At 40.0% G+C, this 13,308-nt stretch overlaps 1 protein-coding gene across 1 annotated transcript in view; it reads right to left on the bottom strand.

The window, feature by feature from the left end:
• MYO1G (myosin IG) overlaps nucleotides 1-13,308 on the bottom strand; it is a 41,254-nt gene that overhangs the window by 13,248 nt on the left and 14,698 nt on the right. Inside the window, exons 11-14 of the mRNA XM_074197690.1 lie at nucleotides 12,977-13,147; nucleotides 9,229-9,299; nucleotides 5,212-5,286; nucleotides 4,475-4,607 (exon numbers count right to left, since the gene is read on the bottom strand). Of these exons, the coding sequence (XP_074053791.1) occupies nucleotides 4,475-4,607; nucleotides 5,212-5,286; nucleotides 9,229-9,299; nucleotides 12,977-13,147 (450 nt within the window). The remainder of the gene's footprint in view (nucleotides 1-4,474; nucleotides 4,608-5,211; nucleotides 5,287-9,228; nucleotides 9,300-12,976; nucleotides 13,148-13,308) is intronic.

Below are 13,308 nucleotides of genomic sequence, written 5' to 3'. Positions count from 1 at the left end.
ATAGCATCCCTGACAAGTGTTTGCTTGATGAGAATGTCTACACAGCTTCCCCAAGCAGCCTGTCCCCACTTTAAAGACAGCCTGTATCAGGATGTCAAACCTGTATCGACCTCTTTACAACTTCCATTCACCTGTGCTAGCACTACTGTAGGAGACAATTAGGTGGTACAGTGGAAAAGTCACTGGACCAGGGATCAGGAATCAATAAATCAACCAATAAACATTCACTAAACACCTACTGTATCCAGGCACTTTGCTAAATGATGAAGATACAAAAAAGAGGCAAAAGATTGTCCCTGCCCTCCACAAGTTTACGCTTTAATGGGGGAGCTAACATGGAAAAAAATTATACATAGTAAGCTACAGACAGGATAAATAGGAAAGAGTTAACAAAGGGAAGGCACTGGAATTAAGCGGGGTGAGGAAAGGCTTCCTGAAGAAAGTGAGATTTTTGTTCTGACTTAAGAGAAGCCAGGTAAGGCAGGAGTCACAGCAGAGAAGGGGGAGCATTCCAAGCATAGGAGACCTGAGTTCAAGTGTCTCAGATGCTTACTTAGCTTTGTGATGCTGGATGAGTTAACCTAGTCACAGTCTGCCATAGCTTTATTTTCTATAGCATGGGAACAATAATAACACTTACCTCCCTAGGGTAGTTTTGAATATCAAAATGATCGCTATCAATAAGATAAAATTTGTAAAGTGTTTAGCCCTATGTCTGATACCTATAAATGCTAGTTCTTTCCCCTCCCTCTGCAGCCAAAGAGAATGTCTAATCCCTCTTCTGAGTGAGTTTTTCAAATATTGAATAGTTATCAGATCTCCCCTAAATAGATGAAACATTCCCTAGAACTTGTGATCAGGTCTCACGTGACATGAACTGAAAGCTTTTCACTATTGAGATAACTATAATAGCATACTACTGTGCCATAAGAAATGATGAATGGACAATTTCAGAGAGACTGGGGAAGACTTATGTGAATTGAGGTAGGGTAAAGTAAACCAAAGTCATTTATAATAAACATCTGCATTATAAAGAAAATCAACTTTTGGGGTGGCTAGGTGGTGTAATGGAAAAAGCACCGGCCTTGGAGTCAGGAGTACCTGGGTTCAAATCCGGTCTCAGACACTTAATAATTGCCTAGCTGTGTGGCCTTGGGCAAGCCACTTAACCCCGTTTGCCTTGCAAAAAACCTAAAAAAAAATCAACTTTAAAGAGTTAAGTCTTAAGATCTCTAATCAGTGCAATAACCAGCCACTCTTCTAGAGGACTAGTGAAGTATGTTACCCATCTCCTGAAAAAGAGGTAATGAACTCAAGATGCAGAGTGAAACATACATTTTTGGACATAACCAATGTTTTACTTGGAATTTGTTTTACTTGGCAAAGATACTGTAATAATTTCCAGCTCTTTTTACAGATGAGGAAACTGAGATAAACAGGGTTAAGTGACTTGACCAGGATCACACAGTTAGTGTCTAAGGTCAGATTTTGAATTCAGGAAGATGAGATTTTCAAGTTGGGCATTCTATCTGCTGTGCCACCTAGTTGTCCTCAGCAACATCAATAACGACTGTGGAAATTTATTTTACTTGACATACCTATTTGCTACAAGGACTTTGTTTTTTTTTTTCCCTCTTTTTCCCCAAAAGCAGGGAGGAGGATATAGGAAGGAAGGAAGGAAGGAAGGAAGGAAGGAAGGAAGGAAGGAAGGAAGGAAGGAAGGAAGGAAGGAAGGAAGGAAGGAAGGAAGGAAGGAAGGAGAAAAAAACAGATTTTTGCTTATTGGAAAGAAAAAAACAATGTTTATGAATTCCACGTGCATCCACTTTGGTCTAAATGATATTCCTCTTTCCACCACAATATAATTGTTTCTCTTTGTGTTTTCACAATTTCATTCTTGAGAAATTCTCTCCTTCCTGGACTACTTCCTCTTTAGAATTTAAGACCATGATCTATTTATTTCTTATCTATCTTTGCTAAGAATCCTTTGAAATAGGTATGATCAGAAATGTATTTTGCATGACTATACATGTATAACCTATGTCAAACTGCCTTCTTAATTGGGGGGAAGAGAAGAGAAGAAGGGAGAAAATTTGGAACTCAAAATTTGAAAAAGATGAATGTTAAAATTATTTTGACAAGTAATTGGGAAAATAAAAATTTAAATTTAAAGAGAAAAAAAGAAATGGCCATGATCCTCTGTTTTCTACCTACCTTTCTCCAGAATCCTTTGAAGTATGAACTTCACAAATCTCGGATGTATATCAATCTACCCAGCTTTCCTCCTTTTCTCTTTCAAAAATTCCAAGATGGAGGGATCAATCCCCCACCCCCAAATCTGCCACAATAACCAGTTCCTCCTTGTTAGTGAAAATCGGATCTAGAATGACAACTCTCATTGCTTCCTTTATCTTTTCTGGATGATTGGTTATTTTTTCATTAAGGCAAGTTATGTAATTATAAGCCGCTCTTCCTTTGGCAGAGAATCCAACCAGTTGTCCATATACCTGAAGTCCCTTCTCATTATCATGCATCTCTACCAAGTTTGTGTTGTATTTCCTATACCCATCTTCTAGTTCCTCTTCTTGCCCTGGTGATCTGTATTATATTCGTCTGACAATATCAACTCTGTTACTTTCGTCATCTGGTTCCTGGATTTCTTTCCAGATTATTATTTTTTTAATGTATAATGTTACTTCACCACTTCTAACAACTCTCCCCTCTCTAAACCTTTTAATTTTTTTTATCTTTATACAAGTTTATTATCTTTCCCTCCAAATGCCTCTCTATAGGATTTTTTTTTAACCCTCACAGCAGATAAATTCTCATATTGGCCATATCCAAATAAGCATGGCTCATTCAGGATTTTATGTCCATCAGCTCTCTGGCAAGAAGTGGATGGCATCATTTTTCTATAGTCCTCTAGAATTCCCATCTTTTAAAAAAATCTATACTATTCATTTTGATAAGATATATCCTTCCAGTGATATTCCATTTATGGATTCCATCCCATCAAGTGTCAGTGATACCTTTGAAACCAGAGGTTTTGCCCTGTCTTATCTCCCTACTAGACTGTGAGCTCCAACAGGAAAGTTGTGTTTCATCTAAACTTGTTTTTAAGTACCTACAATGTGCTATGAATTCTTCAAGGTGTCAGGGTTGCAAAGACAAAAATGTTCATATAGACCTTAATTTGAGGTCAGTTAGGTGGCACAGTGGATAGAGCACCACCCTGAAGTCAGGAGAACCTGAGTTCAAATCTAGCCTCAGGAAATTGATACTTACTAGCTGTATGACTTTAGCAAGTCACTTAAATCTATTACCCCACACACACACAAAAAAGATCTTATTTTCTATTGGGAGAATGCAGCTTGCACATCAATATAGAAAATTTTAATTTAATTTTACACTTAATTAATTTTACCAAAAAAAAAGGTAATTTTAGAGGGTAAGGGAAACACAACTAACCAGGGGAATCAGGAAAGGAGGAGAAACTTCTAGGAGGAAACTAGTGATTCCAAGAGGAGAAAGTAGAGCATTCTAAGGAGGGAATACAAACTGTTCCAGAGAGTTGGTTCTGAGTACAGAGAACAGCAAATTGGCCACTTCAGCTGGAAGTAGAGTGGTGAGAGGTTGTAAATGGAAATCATTCTAGAAGGACAGGTTGAAGTTACAAGGAGAAAGACTTAAAGAATGAAATGGAGGAATTTTCATTTTATCCTAGAGGCAATAGGGAGTCACTGAAGCTTCTTGAGTAGAGGAGGTGACATGGTCAGACTTGTGCTTCGCAGATATCAATTTGGCATTTATATCCATCCACAAAGGTTAGTATAGTAGTCTAGGTCATTTATACCTGAACTAAAGTATGCCCTTGCAGTGGAATACTGAATGACCTACATTGGCATACCAGAAGTACTTAATAAATGCTTATTAAATTATTGGACAAAGGTCACTCCAGCTTTCCTTTTACTGAAGTGCGGTTTATTCCTGCTTCACCTCTTGGCTTTTAGCAGGAAAGAGGAAGTGTCAGTCTGTAAACCAGAGATCCCAAATCTGAAAAAGAAAGCTACCTTAAACTAACCTATCTTGAGTGATTTATTCCAAGTTCCATCCACTTCCAAAATCATTGAAATGTTTGCACCCCAAACTGGAGTTTGTTCTAGATTTCTCCCCTTAAGCATTGAAGTGTCTTTCATATGCCCCCCCCACTCCCAGAAACAATGAAATTTTCTTTTCTTCTTTTTTTGGGGGGAAATAATGAAATTTGTTCCACATTGTCTCCCTAATCCCTCATCCCCCAAGCACACAGATGGTTTTATTTTAACCTAAAGACTACTGAGGTCTGTTTGACAAATAAGTTGTTCCATTTGTGAGCCAGTCTTTCCATTGTTCCTCCCTGTAGTCTGAGAGATGAAACACAATCTATGCCACCAGGTTAGGTTAGGGCTCATCCTCCCTACTGGGCCCCCCATACCTTGGATGCCAGGTTCTCCACCAATGCCACCATGGAGTTCTTGAATAGTGTTCCTGCAGTCAGAGGACGCTTGGTGACCTCAGTGATGTCCTGCTGTCCATCAGGCCACATGCCTCGAATGGTGAGGTCTGTGCTGTGGATGTCAGACCCAAATTCTCAGCCTTCATCCCAGAGGCCAACCCATGCCAGACCCTCTCCTTGATTTCAGCTTTCCCCTCCCCTATGTCACTATCCCCTTGGCTCAAAAAAGAGACTTAGTAACTAAAATTTGGCTCATAAAACATTGGAATTGGAAGGAACCTTAGAAATTATTTAGTAAAATCCTCTCATTTTACAGATAAGAAAACTGAGGACCAGAGAGATAGAGAGACCTGACCAAGAGCACATAACTACTAGTCAGTAGCAGAAACCAAGTCTTTTGACACCAAGTTAATGTTTCTTTTGCACTCTACCCAATACTACTGGAGAACCTCAATTCTAATCTCAGCTCTGCTACTAACTTGTCATTTAACCTTGGGCAACCTTGGTCTCTTCCTCTTTCTGTGCCTCAGTTTCTTCACCTGTAAAATGAAAGGGCTTGACTATGGTCCACTTCCAGCTTTAACACTGACCATGAATTCTTCTGCCTTTAGCTTCCACTCTAGGTCCTGCCTCTTTAGCACAACTCAAAAACCTATCCTTCATCCAACCCTCCACCTGGTCAGCCAAAACTCACTCAGTCCTTCCTGCCCTCTCACCTGTTGAACAGGAGCCTCTTAAAGTCCTGGAAAAGAGAGTCTTTGTTCTTGTCAATGAAGCCTTCCACAGAATACCTATAGGGGTGGGAAGTTTGAAGAATGAGGGACTGGAAGGAAAATAGTTGTGAAGCAGACAATTTTAGCCAGAGGCACAAGAAGGGAGTGGGAAGTTAGGTGGCCGCTCAGTGGTTAGAGTGCCAGGCCTGGAGTTGGGAAGACTTATCTTCCTGAGTTCAAATACACTCGAATCTGGCCTCAGCCATTTACCAGCTATGTGATCCTGGGTAAATCACTTTAACCCCATTTGCCTCAGTTTTCTCATCTATAAAATGAACTAGAGAAATAAATGGCAACCCACTCTAGTTTTCTTGCCAAAAAAATCCAAATGGGGTCATGAAGAGTTGAACACAACTGAATGACAACAGGAAGAGAAATGACCAACAACAGAATGAAGGGGTCAAGTAAGGGATTTTGAAAGTTTTTTGTCGGACTCATTTCTAAAATATACAGAGAACTGAGTCATATTTTTAAAACAAAAAGCCATTCCCCAATTGACAAATGGTCAAAGGATATGCAAAGGCAATTTACAGATGAGGAGATCAAAGCAATCCATAGCCATATGAAAAAATGCTCTAAATCATTAATTATTAGAGAAATGCAAATTAAAGCTTCGCTGAGGTACCACCTCACACCTCTCAGATTGGCCAGTATGACCAGGAAGGATAATGATCATTGTTGGAAGGGATGTGGGAAATCTGGGACACTATTACACTGTTGGTGGAGCTGTGAACTCATCCAACCCTTCTGGAGAGCTATTTGGAACTATGCCCAAAGGGCAACAAAAATATGTATACCCTTTGACCCAGCAATACCACTACTGGGTCTATACCCTGAAGAGATGATGAAAAAGGGTAAAAACATTACTTGTACAAAAATATTTATAGCAGCCCTGTTTGTGGTGGAAAAGAATTGGAAATCCAGTAAATGTCCTTCAATTGGGGAATGGTTTAGCAAACTGTGGTGTATGTATGTCATGGAACACTATTGTTCTATTAGAAACCAGGAGGGATGGGATTTCAGGGAAACTTGGAGGGATTTGCATGAACTGATGCTGAGTGAGATGAGCAGAACCAGAAAAACACTGTACACCCTAACAGCAACATGGGAGTGATGATCAACCTTGAAGGACTTGCTCATTCCATCAGCACAACAATTGGGAACAATTTTTGGCTGTCTGCAAAGGAGAGTACTATCTGTATCCAGATAAGGAGCTGTGGAGTTTGAACAAAGTACAAGGACTATTCCCTTTAATTCAGGAAAAAAAAAACCCAGATGTCTTATTGTCTGATCTGGTTACCTCTGAGAATTCTGTTCTCTTTAAGGATATGATTTCTCTCTCATCACACCCAATTTGGATCAAGGTACAACATGGAAACAAAGTAAAGACTGTGGGCTGGGGGGGGGGGGAGGGAAGCAAAATTGGGGGAAAATTGTAAAACTCAAATAATATCTTTAATAAAAATAAAAAAAGAAAGTTTTTTGTCTCTTCTTCTTCTACTCCATCCACTCCTATCTACTGTAACCTCTCTTCTCTTTTTCTCTCCTCCATCCATTCATTCATATTTTTCTCATCTTTCATGGCCTAGTTCAAGTCCCAACCCACCCAGGAAACCATCCTCACCTAGAAGGAACATGTTTTTTTCTCTATTGTATCTCCCACCACAAGGTCACAAGATTTAAAGTTTGAAGGGTCTTTAGAGACCATGTAATTAGTCCAACCCTTTCACCCTCTGTTTTTGTAGCTGTTATTTAGTCATTTCGGTCATGTCTGACTCTTGGTGACCCCATTCTTGGCACCTTGTTTTACAGGTGAGTAAAATGAGAGAACTGGCTTGTCTTAAGTTAGTCAGAAGGAAGAAAGAAGCAGAGGCAGGATTCAAATCCAGGGCTCTTTCTATTTCTCTGTCTCTGACTGTCTGAGTCTCTGTGGTTGCTCTGATTTTATTTGCTGCTCTCTTGATTAGGTCATACTTAAGTCTTTCTGTCTCTGTCTCTCTTTCTCTCTGTATGTGTCTCTCTATCTTTCTCTGTCTCTTTGTCTCTGTTTCTCTGTCTTTCCCCATCTTTCTCTCTCTGTCTCTCTGTCTCTCCATCTCTATTTCTATGTCTCTCTGTCTCTGTCTATGTCTCTCTTGACTTCTCTCTGGTCTCTCCCCATTGCTTTTTCTTTCTGTCTTTGTCTCTCTTTTTCTGTCTCTCTGTGTATCTCTGTGCATGTATCTTTGTGTCACACACACACACAGATATACACTCGATGATGATGTTTGTCTTTCATTCGTGAAGACCATGACATCAGGGAGGTGATGCCATGACAAGCACATGAATTGGATTTGGGTAAGGGAGATTAAGTCACCAGTCTCACTTTCTCCTCTGGAATCATCTGGGTCCAGTGTCCAGATTTAAATTAATTTAAATCAAATGAAGATGGCCCTGGTTGCAAAGCAATCAGGATTAAGTGACTTGCTCAGGGTTATGCAACTAGTAAGTGCCAATTACCCAAGTTCACATTTGAACTCAGGTCCTTGTGACTCAAGGACCAGTGCTCTAACCATTGTGCTACCCAGCTGCCTACACACACACACACACACACACACACACACACACACACACACACTCTTACACTCAGACTCATATTACCCCCCCGCCTACCATCCCAGTTTCCTCTTTCTCCTTTAATGTGAAACTAAATGCAGCCTATCTTATTTGAACTATTTATTGAGTAGAATTTTATTTTACAAAATTTCCAAACTTGAAGGCACCATCCCTTTCCACAGACAGATCAACAGTTTTTGCCCAAAGATCTTTAGGAAGAGGGGGTCCACAATCTCCCTAGGCAGCATATTTCACTTTTGGATAGCTCAACTTTTAAGAAATCTTTTCTTTTGGAGAAGCCTCAGTTTTCCTCTTTGCCACTTTCACCTGCAATGTCTTCAATCAGGTCAAGTTTACTTTGTCCACCACTGTCTTCCAAACACCTGAGCACAGCAAATGTGACCCCCAACAAATCTTCTCCAGGTTAAAAGTTCCTACTCTGGGGCAGCTAGGTGATAGAGTGGATAGAGCACCAGCCCCAGAGTCAGGAGGACCTGAATTCAAATTTGACCTCAGATACTTAATAATTATCTAGCTATGTGACCTTGGGCAAGTCACTTAATCCCACTGCCTTGGAAAAAACAGAAAAAAACCTCCCATCCAATGATCCTCAGAGGGTATAAATTCAAGAACCTTCATCATTCTGGTTGCCATTTCCTGGACATTTTCCATCTTATAAATATTCTCCCTAAAATGTAGTATGTAGAACTAAACACAGCTTTCAGATGTAATTTGACCAGAACACAGGGCTATAAACTTCCTATTCTGCATACTATGTGACTCTTAATGCAGCCTAAGAGTTTATTAGCTTTCTTGATTGATTTCTAATAGTTTGTGTTCCATTGACCTCTTAGATTTTTTTCTGGAGTAATTGATATCTAGCTATGACTCCCTTATTTTATGTGGAGTTGATTCTTTTAATCCCAATGGAACACTTTATTTGTACCTCCATTAAATCCCATCTTAGTCAATTTGACCCAGTGTTCTAGCTGTTTAGAAATCCTGTCATTAAAAAAAAAAGAAATCCCATCATTGAGGATGCTAGTTATTCTTCCCAGTTGAGTATGCACTTGATCTAAAACTTAGACATGAGCAGTAGAAAAGTAGCACAATGGATAGAGTTAGGACCTGAATTCAAATTTGCCCTCAAACACTTGCTAATTATGTGATTTTGGGTAAAGTCATTTAATCCTGATTTGACCCTTCCATACACACACACACACACACACACACACACACACACACACACAAATACATTCACACATATTCATTTAAGTTGTTCATTCGGTTATCACTCAAGTCTTCTCCCTCTAGCTCAGAGGTTTCTCTACCCAGGTTAGGGGCTTAGGAATATAGAATCCTTACGTGACATCCCCAGCATAATGTTTAATGCGGAAATCTCTGCCAAACTCCATGGTCTTATCTGTAGGACAGAGCTGCAGAGATAAGGAAAGGTTAGAGATGAGGTCAGTGGTAAGGTAGGGTAGAAGGAGGTGGTGATGGTGGTGGTGGTAGTGGATGTGGTAGAGATGTACATAGTGATGGTGATGGCAGTGGTGGTGATAGAGATAGTTGTGGTAGTGGTGGTAGTTGGTGGTAGTAGTGATGATGGAGATGGTGGTGGTAGTGATGATGATGGTGGTGATTGTGGAGGTGGTGGTGGTAGAAATGGGGCTGGTGGAGAAATGAATAAGGAATGATCTCATTTGGTTGGAGTGAGTGCTCTCCTTGCCTCCACTTCTTAGAAATATATGAAATCATGGCTCTGGAGTTGATCCTCTCCATCACTTGCATAATCAGCAAAACAATAATTAAAAGCCCTGGTTTGTAGCTCTTTTACAGATAAGGAAACTGAAACCTGGACAGGTTGAGTGACTCTTGGGAGTGTCAGAAGCAGAAGATGTTCCTGGGTCTTCTACCTTCACATTTTTCCTAATGTGCCTTGAGAACTTCCTTTAAAGCTAAATTTGGAGACACTTTTCTTATCTCCCCAGTTATCAGTGTCCTTCTCCCCAACCCTCATAACTTGAATGTTTTCTCTAAAAAGGCAGCTAGGTGAATTGGGTAGCCTGGAACTGGGAGGATCTGAGTACAAATATAACCTAGATACTTACTATCTGTGACCCTGGGCAAGCCATTTAACCTCTGTTTGCTTCACTTTCCTCATTTGTAAAATGGGAATAATATCACTTACCTCCCAGGCTTGTTATGAGAATCAAATGAGATAATATTTGTAAATGCTTTGTAAACCTAAAGTGATTTATAGAACTATAGATAAATCACTAGCTATCATTATTATTTACTTCTTTTGATTAATCTAGGTACAGGTAGAGCATAAGTTCCTTGAAAGTAAGACCTCTTCATTTTTGACTTTGTATTTAGTGCTGAACACAAGATCTGGTAAATAGTAAGTGATTATTAAATGCATATTGAATTGAGAAAATGAGGAATGGAGCAAGAAGTCTAATAATAGCTAGTATTTCTATAGCCATTTAAGGTTTGAAAAACACTTCACAAATTTGATCTCCACAACAACCCTGGGAGGTTGGTGCTATTATTATTATACCCATTTTACAAATAAGGAAACTAAGGCAGACTGAGGTTTACTACCTTTATCCAGGGTCACACACCTAGTTAGGATCTGAGGTGCAATTTGAACTGAGATCTTCTTGATTCAAGGTTCAATGATTTATCCATGACTCAACCTCAAACCTTTCTGTGGTATCTAGCAAAACTGTAAGAGAGAACAAAGGGATATGCCCAATAGTTCTACAATTCATGGTCAGAAGAGATAGCTAAAACCTTCCATAGCTATAGGATTTTCTCAGATTTCTCACCTTATTGGAGACTTAAACTACCTCATGAGATAGGCAGACCTGAGGTTCATAGGATTATCAGAGCTAGAGAGCTAAAAGACCTTTTAGAAATCTTCTTTCCAATCACCTCATTTCTCAGAGATTTGATTAAGTAATTTGCCCAAGGTCATACAGGCAATAAATAATAAAGACAAGAATCAAATCCAGTTTCTCTGACTCCCCAACTGTAGATCTCTTCACTATACTAAACTGATTACTTATTTTTTCTTTGCTGAAGAAACTGAGACCCAAAAAGAGATTAAGAAATTTACTCATCATATCAACTATATGATGATGATGGTTGACCTTCATCCTCAAAGAAGACCATGACATTAGGGAGGTGATGCCATACACGCACATGGATTGGATTTGAGTGATGGGAGACTGTGCTAAGTCACCAGCCTCATTTTCTCCTCCAGAGCCATCTGGGTCCAGTGGCCAGATTTGAATCAGGATGACTGGAGATGGCTCTGGATATGAGGCAATCAGGGGTTAAGTGACTTGCCTGAGGTCACACAGCTAGTATGTGTCAAGTTCTGAGGCTGGATTTGAAGTCCTGTCCTGACTCCAAGGCCAGTACTCTATCAAATATATGCTGTTAAATGTTTGTGGAATTGAGAGAGTGTTAGTGTTGGGATGTGGCCTCTAGGTGGTACCATACCACTAATAGGCCTGGAGTCAGGAGGCCTTGTCTTCCCTAGTTCAAATCCAGTCACCAATAATTACTAGTTGTGTGATCCTGGGCAAGTCACTTGACCCTGTTTGCTTCAGTTTCTTCATCTGTAAAATGAACTGGAGCAGAAAATGGCCAACCATTCCAGTTATCTTTGCCAAGAGGACACCAAAAGGGGGGTCACAAAGAGTCAAACACAACTGAAACGACTGAATAACAACAACAAATGTTTATATATCCAGGTATATAAACTAACATCCAGCTTCAGGACCAATCTACTAAGTTATGCTGGGGATTCCCCAAAGGGCTATATTGTAAGGCTGCCTATTGGTGACACAATCAGAATATTTATATGGTGGGAACAAGGGTTGGGTTTTTTGGGGGGGGTGGGGATAAGAGCAGGACAGGTAGGGGTCAAAGCAGGAGGGCGCTAATAAATATTTAACAATTGGCTCTCAAAAATATGTGTGTGACACACCTTTAATCTATATTATTAACACCCTCTCCATCACTTACATAATCAACAAAGCAATAATTAAAGCCCTGGTTTGTAGCCCTTGCTGATTTCTGGGGTATAAATGCTCACATGGAACATTTTAACAATGAATTCCCAAGTTGACACCAGTACACATCTGGACCATGATAGGAACACAAAATTCAAAGAACATCTAGTTCAACCTTTTCATCTAATAGAGGAGAAAACTGAGATCCCAAGAAAGAATCCAGGGGAGAGGGAACTGGATTGAGGATCACAGGACCTCAGTGTGAATCCTAAATCCCACCATAAGTATCACTTTACTTCTGGACCAGAGACCTTTGGAATCAGTCATTTAAAATCACAGAAGGAGAAAGAAGCAGGTAAGGGATTTGGACCCAGCTTCTCTAACTTCAAATCCCAATATTGTTTCCATGGGTGTTTCCTTATCAGCAAAATGAGGGATGATTGCTAAGGGTTTTTACAGCTATAACATCATTTGATTTCCATGATAAATAACTTACTCCAGGCAAAAACTTGCATTTAATAAATGCTGAATAAATTACTCATTCAAATAGGTACTTAATAAAATTATTAATTCACTTGATGATGTTGTTCAGTAGTTTCAGCATTATCTGATTCTTCATAATCCTGTATGGAGTTTTCCTTGCAAAGGTACTAGAGTGGTTTGTCATTTCCTTTTCCATTTTATTTTACAGATGAAAAAACTAAAGCAAACAAGATTAAGTGACTTGCCCAAGGTAACAAGCTAGTGTCTGAGGTCAAATTTGAACTAGGAAAGAAGAGCTTTCCTGACTTTAGATTGGCAATCTATCTTTTGTGCTCCCTAGCTGCCCCATCGACTTAGTCAGTAAATAAACTGAATTGAATATTAAGTTAATAGTATAGATTAGACAAAGTCTTGGTGTCCAGACTCCCAGTCCTTCTATTACATCACTTGAGCATGGTGTGCTGCTGGGGGAATAGGGAAGGGAGGGAAGTGAAGACAACGTCTTTGGGATGGAGAGCTAGTGTAAGGGGAGACTAGGGAAATTGCTGTTATTGGAATGGGTTGGTCAGGTAGGGTCAAGGAAATCAGAGGGCAGATACCTGGCGGCTAGTGTAGTGGGCGTGGTGTCGGTGGTAGACATCCATACTCTGAAGGAATGTGAGATCTGTCACAGTGCCCACAGTGGCACAGGCCTCATCCAGTATAGCTAGCACGCCCCGATGGGGTCGCTCCACCAACTCCACGATGGCTGAATTATTGAAGTAGTCAATCTGGAATTGAGAGAGACCAACAATATAGGGAAGATCAATGCAACTCCTCCAAAATATGGACCCAAGTTGCCTCCTCAACCTTATCTCCCCCTTCACTTACACACAAGCCCTCTACTCTGACTATGTCATTCCCCAAACCCACCTTGGCCATTCCCAATTTC

The sequence above is a fragment of the Macrotis lagotis genome, chromosome 8 (assembly GCF_037893015.1).
Source record: "Macrotis lagotis isolate mMagLag1 chromosome 8, bilby.v1.9.chrom.fasta, whole genome shotgun sequence".
Lineage (NCBI taxonomy): Eukaryota > Metazoa > Chordata > Mammalia > Peramelemorphia > Peramelidae > Macrotis > Macrotis lagotis.
The sequence above is the reverse complement of the archived record's forward strand: the minus strand, read 5'-3'. Positions and strand labels throughout refer to the sequence as shown.